Source organism: Miscanthus floridulus, chromosome 4, assembly GCF_019320115.1.
Source record: "Miscanthus floridulus cultivar M001 chromosome 4, ASM1932011v1, whole genome shotgun sequence".
NCBI classification, from domain to species: Eukaryota; Viridiplantae; Streptophyta; class Magnoliopsida; order Poales; family Poaceae; genus Miscanthus; species Miscanthus floridulus.
In genome coordinates, this window is record NC_089583.1 from 86,901,799 (window position 1) to 86,909,680 (window position 7,882).

Below are 7,882 nucleotides of genomic sequence, written 5' to 3' on the forward strand. Positions count from 1 at the left end.
CCGAACCTGGATTAAAACCTCGTGTCTGTCTTGCGTCACCGTCTTGTTTGGGGCTTGCGCATCTGTCTGCCGATAATCTACTACCTTGGGCATACCCCTAGGTAGACTGCCGACCATATTCGTCGACAGTGGCGCGCCAGGGTAGGGGGTGTGCGTACTGCTCTCCAAGCAAACAAGATGGTCATCATCCCCGGCTCCATGGCTACGCCCAACGGCCTCACGTTCACCGTCGGCCAGATCACCTGGACCACCGGCCCTGACGTCCCCATCGCCATGACCCGCGGAGGAGGCGTGGATTCAACCCGCGCCGACGACTACTTCACCTGCATCGGCTACGGCTCCGACCACGGTGAACACGGCTCCCGACCACGACGAACGGGGCTCCGACCACGATGGATCTGGCTCCGACCACGGTACAATCTGGCTCCGACCACGCTTACAGCCACGCCGACAACCCGTCATCCGTTTCCCCACTACAGAGGAAAGCAGATCGACGGCACCGACCTGCTCGACTCCATCGATCGGGTCGGCACCAAACTCGCTGAAACCCTAGCTCTGGTAAGTACGATTCAAGCCAACCTAATGAGCAGGGTAACATCTCCCCACAACAGATCTATCCGACCATCTCGGACCAGTCGTCCTGCACGCTTGGAACAGATCTTGTGGTCGTGTCTACTCCTGAGGGGCGCTCCGCTCGTCGCCAGCTAGCCTTCGCGACGGGTCTCCAACCCTGCGAGTACGAAGCCCCGACGGAGAACCACCAGGTCCAGCCCTATGGCCTTGCAAAACGCTGCCTCCAGCTACGCATACAACCTGTCGACGACGCCGCTCGGATCTGTGTCCTGTACGCCGATCTCAGCCAAAGCCATGCAACATCGTCAACATGGGTCCGGATTGAAGATTATCAGGAAGGATCCGTCCACACGGTCCGAGAGGGCGGACTCCAGCTCCTCATCCGGCATCGCGTCCAACGCATCTGTCCACACCGAGCTTCAGCGTCACGAAGATGAAGGCGTCAAATACGATCTGGATCTACAGACCACGCCCCGGGTTTCCCCCAATTCCCGTCTTTTCCCGCCAAGACGAGGGGATTTAATCCATGTTGTCAGCAACGTACGAGCCGCCAGCGGTCGGCGAAACAGAACAAGAAAAGACCGCACGCGAAGCGCGCAATATTGACCGGTTTAATCGCCGGCAAACCGAAGCTGGAGCAGATCAGGAGGCACGACGCATAAGGGTCCAGCCACGCGACCTCAACAATGCTTTCGACAGGGTGGGGGACAAACAAGTCTTCAGACTCCAAGCGCCAACGTAGCCGTCGCCATGGCGACAATGCAGCGGCTGCCCAACACTCCCGAGACTCAAGTAATCCGTGATGACATACAAGCTTATCTGACGGCTGCTATGGCTCAGACCGCAGAGATGAACCAAGCCCGGGCTCCATCAGTTTCTGTCGAATCAAGCTACAGCCGTCAATACTCAAGTCGCTCACAGCCACTCAACCAACGTGGCTCGCGCAATAACGACCCGTCAGACAACCGTCAAGGCGGAAACGGCGGTCGCAATGATGGGTCGGGACGACGACCGCCGTCGGGAGGATAACCGCCACGACGTTCGGGGAGACAACCGCCGAGATAACCGCGACAATCGCCGCGATAACCATGGCCGCAGGGCTAACCCAGATGGCAATCGAGATCGCCGCGATGGCAATAACGATCTCCGCCATCACCTCGGTGGACGCGATCTACGTGCTCGCATTAACCAGAGAGCCGACGATCGTGCATCCCATGAAAGCTATCGCCGTATGGAGTATGACACCGCCCACGGTCCGCCGGGTCTGGAAGCAGTTCACTCCACACCTTCGCCAAGTCATATGGCCCAAGAACTTCAAGCTCGAGAAACTTCAGAAGTACGACGGCAAGGAAAACCCCGAATTATGGGTCATGCTCTACGAAACCGCGTGCCGCTCAGCCATGGCTGACGAGCACGTCATGTCTAAACTACTTCCCAGTCGCTGTTGGTCATGCAGGTCACCAATGGCTGGTTAGCTTGCCAGCGAACTATTTTGACTCTTGGCAGGAGCTCAGGCAGGCCTTCATCGACCAATTTCATCGCCACTTGTGAACAACCCGGGCAACAAGTACGATCTGGCAACGGATTCGGGGACCGGAAGGATGAACCACTTCGCGAGTACGTTCGGCGTTTCTCGGAGATGCGCATCAAGGTCCCATCAATCTCCGACAACGATGGCAATCGAGGCTTTTGTCACCGGCCTCCGCTTTCCACGACGCCCTACAGAGACAAGCTCCTCCGGAAAAGACCCGAATCGGTCACAAGCGCTTTTGGCCACCGCTAAGAAATATGCGGACGCTGACGACGCTAAAAAGATAATCGTTGAAGAAGCAGCAAGGGTTCCACGCTCCGACCACCCCCCACACCGCGACGATTACCGCGGCAATCGTGGTCGGAACGACAATTTTGACCGCCGCAACCAGCGCAACGACTCCCGCGACCACCGTGATCAACGTAATCAGCGGCGCAACCGCCGCGACGATTACAGGAGCAAAGCGCGCTCGGGAAGACGACGGCGAGGTCAATACCGTGAAAAACGGCGGCGGACGCCGTAACTACGAGGACGACTACGCCAAGCATTGAAGGGGCCCTGCCAGCTCCATCCTAAGTCGAACCACACCATGGAGAATTTGCCGCGTCCTCAAGACTATCTACACGCGTCAACAGGCTCCGGATACGTCCGACAAGCCTAACAACGCGGGGGAACCAGCGCAACGAGGACAACGACGACGACGATGCAGACCCTCGTCACAAATACGTCAAGCCGACTGATCGAGTACACACCATCATCGGCGGCAAGGTGTCCATCGAAACCAAACGAGAACGCAAGCTGCTCGCCCGCGCTTGCTTGAACGTGGCAAACACCGACAACCTTCTCACCGATCCACGGCTTCCTCCGTGGTCTCACCGTGAAATCTACTTCAGCAGGAAGGACCAATGGGCCGCTATACCCGAGCCAGGGCGTTTTCCCCTGGTCCTCGATCCTTGTATCAACAAGGTTCAATTCGACGGCACCTACCATGCTATTCTTGGTCGACCGTCGCTCACCAAGTTCATGGCCATACCTCATTACAGGTATCTGGTGCTCAAGATGCCTACTGAGAAAGGGGTTTTAACCCTCAGGGGCAACGTATACGCAGCTTATACCTGCGAGGACGACAGCTTCAAAATAGCAGAGGCCCACGACCTCTCTATTCGCATGGCCGAGACCATGCTCGACGCTAAGAAGACCCCGGCCGACCACCTGGAGATCCAGAGCTCGAGCTCCGCGCAAGAACATCAGATCCAAGGAGCACAAGACGATCCAGCTGGTCGAGGGCGATCCCAGCAAAACGGCCCTCATCGGGGCCAACCTGGATCCCAAATAGGAAGACGCGCTCGTCAGGTTCTTGAGGGGGCAACGGGGATGTGTTTTGCATGGAAACCTTCCGACATGCCCGGTGTACCTCGGGACTTGATTGAGCACTCCTTAAATGTCAACAGCAAAGCCAAACCAATCAAGCAGAAGCTACGACGGTTCGCTCGCGACAAAAAGGAGGGCGATTAGGGTAGAAGTTACACGGCTTTTGGCAGCCGGATTTATTAAAGAAGTGTATCATCCGGAATGGTTAGCCAACCCGGTTCTTGTACGCAAAAGAAATAATGAATGGAGAATGTGCGTTGATTACACTGATCTCAACAAACACTGCCTAAGGACCCCTTTGGCTTACCTCGCATAGACGAGGTCGTAGATTCAACCGCCGGTATGCGAGCTGATTTCCTTTCTCGATTGCTACTCTGGTATCACACAGATCGCTCTCAAAAAGGCGACCAGATCAAGACATCTTTCATCACGCTTTCGGCGCCTTACTGCTACACGACTATGTCGTTTGGGCTCAAAAAAAACGCCGGTGCTACCTACCAACGCGCTATACAGGCCTGCCCTCAACGACGAGATAAAAGACGGCCTCGTCGAGGCTTACGTCGACGATGTAGTTGTCAAAACCAAGGAAGCTCATACCCTTGTTGACAATCTGGAACGCAACCTTCGCAGCCCTTAATACGTTCAAATGGAAATTAAACCCAAAGAAGTGGCATCTTTGGTGTCCCTTCTGGCATATTGCTCGGCAACGTCGTCAGTTACGACGGCATACGCCCTAACCCGGAGAAAGTCAAAGCCGTCTTAGACATGAAGCCCCCAAAAAAGGTGAGGATGTCCAGAAGCTTACCGGCTGCATGGCTGCTCTAAGCCGTTTCATATCAAGATTAGGAGAAAAAGGCCTACCGTTCTTCAAACTGCTCAAAGCGTCCGAGAAGTTTGAGTGGTCGGAGGAAGCAGACGCTGCCTTCACGCAGCTAAAAACAATACCTCACGTCACCTCCGGTACTTACTGCTCCCAGAGAAGACGAAACTCTCCTACTTTACATTGCGGGCAACCGATCGGGTAGTTTCCACTACAATGGTGGTCGAGCGCGGACGAGCCGGGCCACGGCCTACAAGGTACAGCGGCCAATTTATTTCATTAGTGAGGTACTCAACGAATCCAAGACCAGGTACCCACAGATTCAGAAACTGCTCTACGCCATATGATAACATCCCGAAAGTTGAGACATTACTTCGACGGATATCGTGTGGTGGTCGGTGACCGAGTATCCTTTGGGGGACATCATCCGCAATAAGGATGCGAACGGGCGCATCGTCAAATGGGCAATGGAGCTATGCCCCCTCTCCTTGGAATTTGCAAGCCGTACTACAATCAAGTCTCAGGCACTCGTCGATTTCATCGTCGAGTGGACAGACTTAAGCACGCCTGCCTCTCCGGGATCCGATGAATATGGACGATGTACTTCGACGGTTCTCTCAACATTGACGGTGCGGGAGCAGAGGGAGTTCTTTTCGTGTCACCATCCAAGGAACAGCTCCGGTACGTCCTCAGGATTTATTTCCCAGCGTCTAATAATGCCGCCGAGTATGAAGCATGCCTGCATGGTCTACGCATCGCGGTTGAGCTTGGGAGTTAAACGTCTCTATGTCTACGAGATTCGGCTCTGGTCATCAACCAACTCAACAAGGACTGGGACACGACCCAGTGAAAGATGGAGCAGATTGCAAATAAGAAAGACAGTGGAAGGCGTTCTACGGCATCGAGTACATACACGTGGTCCGGGACAAGAACCAGGCAGCGGATGCGTTGTCAAAGTTAGGATCATCCCGAGCCAACAATCCCACATGGGTGTTCGTCCAAGACCTGCTCACGCCTTCCATTGAAGACGAAGATTCAACGACCGACAAAGTTTCAGACCAGCAATTAGTGGCTACGGTTCCGGTGCCGAGCACAACCGAGCCGCTTCCGACCACTCATGAGCCGGACTGGAGAACGCCTTTCATCAAGTACTTGACAGATGGTAGCGGTTATATCGATCGAACAGAAAATGAGCGCCTGATGCGTCGTAGTAAGCAGTATCTGCTCGTCGATGGCAAGTTATGGCGCAAAAACGCTAAGGAGGAAATCTTGATGAAGTGTATAACCCAGGAGGAAGGCGCATCTCCTAGACCAAATCCACTCTGGCTCCTGCGGCAACCACGCGGCCTCAAGAACACTGGTCGGTAAGGCTTTCCGAGCAGGGTTCTATTGGCGTCAGCAGTGGCCGACGCAGAGAAGCTAGTCCGCCGCTGTGAGGGTTGTCAGTTCTTCTCCAAGAGAATCCATGTACCAGCACATGAGATCCAGACGATTCCAGCCTCTTGGCCCTTCGCTGCTGGGGACTGGACATGATGGGCCTTTCAAACCAGCTCCTGGGAAATTTACATGCGTCTTCGTGCTAATTGATAAGTTTTCTAAGTGGATAGAATACATGCCTCTGGTACAGGCATCCTCAGAGAAAGTTGTCACATTCCTCGACCAGGTCATCCACCGTTTCGGCGTGCCCAACAGCATCATTACTGATCTGGGTACTCAGTTCACCGGGAACGCTTTTTGGGACTTCTGCGATGAAAGGAGCATAGTTGTAAAATACGTCTCGGTGGCGCATCCTAGAGCTAATGGACAAGTCGAGCGGGCAAATGGCATGATCTTGGACGCATTGAAGAAGAGGATGTACAGAGAAAATAAAGCTCCTGGAAGATGGCTCAAGGAGTTACCAGCCGTGGTCTGGGGCCTCCGAACTCAGCCCAGTCGTAACACCGGCGTCTCACCATACTTTATGGTTTACGGCGCTGAGGCAGTCCTCCCACCAGATATAGCTTTCAGATCAGCACGGGTAGAGAACTTCGACGAAGGCAGGTCAATGAAGTACGGGAGCTAGAAGTCAACAGCGCAGAAGAGAAAAGGCTTGATTTGCGTACGCACGGCCAAATACCTTGCTGTTTTGCGCAGGTACTACAACAAGAACGTTAAAGAGCGTTTCTTCGTGGTCGGGGACTTAGTCCTGAAGTGGAAGACGAACCAGGCTGGCGTCCACAAACTCGCAACCCCATGGGAGGGACCCTTCATGATCAAGGAAGTCACACGTCCAACGTCTTACAGGTTAGCACCTGGACGGCACGGACGTACCAAACTCATGGCACATCGACAAGCTTAGACGTTTCTATGCTTAACTACTGAGATATGTACTCTACTTGTATTTTCGATTTACTTTACTAAAGCAACTATGATTTCTCCGACCACTCTAATGTGTCACTCCGAATTTTATGGTTATTCTAACTAAGCCAGTACAAGCCGACCACCACTCCTTCTACGGTTTCGGAGCAGGCCCTGTCTCCGGTTCCTCCCAACACGTGCACGGGATCTGCTCTCTACGTTGCGGGTGATCGGCAGGTCCCCCTGGTTTGACTTGTCTGCGTCCACGTATGCACAGGTCATAGTACCTCATACTCCGACCACATGCCAGACTAGGGCCGCACAAACTTTTCAGGATGACGTGTCGAGCAAAACGGTACAACTAAACAGAACGTTAACACGTTCCCACTTAGTTACACCACAAAAAATTTCAAGCTTAAAGTGCGTTTTGTATAAAACAAATAAGCTTATAATGATATACAGTTACGTTATTACAAGCTTGCCTGAAAAGGCTCAAGTTTACAATAACACAACTATGTCCTCCTTCTACAGCTCTAAGCCTATACATACCCTACTCGATTCTCGGGGACTCTAGAGCTAGTCAAGCTGAAGGGGATGGCCCCGCCGGTGCCTGGCTGGTCGAGACCGCAGGCTTCGTTGGTTGGCTTGAAGGTGATGGCATTTCCAGCTGACTTGTCGATGGCATACCCTGCACAGGTGCTGTCCCACCTCCGCACAGGTTAATATCGCCAATTATCCTTGACGACAAGTCCAGCTGGGCCGTCCGAAGCTCTTCGGCCTTGTCTGGGTCTATCTCCTTCGGGTACCCAGCCTCCAAGCGTTTGAGATCGATCAGGGGGTAGTGAGCACGCACCATGCTTAGCACATGGGCGCCCGTGTACTCACCTGCCTCCTTCACGAAGTCTTGGAACCATCCCCATGCTTGCTTGCATCTCTCGACCAGTCCGAGCTGAGGCGTCCTTAGCTCTTCCTCTGTGAGTGCCGGGTCGATGAGGTCGAGGACGGGCACAATGCCAGTTGCCATTTCTTGGCACCGCTTGCTCCACGTATCCCGTTCCTCGACGGCCTTAAGGCATTGTGCTTTCCAGTCGTCACGCTCCTTGATCACGGCCTCAAGGTGCCTCTTGGCATTGACTTTCAAAACTGAAAACATTACAAGACATCAAAAGTGATGACACGACAAGGCAATGTGGGCAGTTGAATGAGCAAGGCGGTGTGGAGCGCTTACTTTTCAGGTCGTCCCTTCATTC

The 7,882-nt window shown here is 53.8% G+C and overlaps 1 protein-coding gene across 1 annotated transcript in view; it reads right to left on the reverse strand.

Moving 5' to 3' along the window:
- Positions 1-1,498: 1,498 nt before the first annotated feature.
- The window catches only part of LOC136548756 (pentatricopeptide repeat-containing protein At1g76280-like), a 20,430-nt gene continuing 14,046 nt past the window's right edge, over positions 1,499-7,882 (reverse strand). Inside the window, exons 10-11 of the mRNA XM_066540169.1 lie at positions 7,615-7,775; positions 1,499-1,744 (exon numbers count right to left, since the gene is read on the reverse strand). Of these exons, the coding sequence (XP_066396266.1) occupies positions 1,499-1,744; positions 7,615-7,775 (407 nt within the window). The remainder of the gene's footprint in view (positions 1,745-7,614; positions 7,776-7,882) is intronic.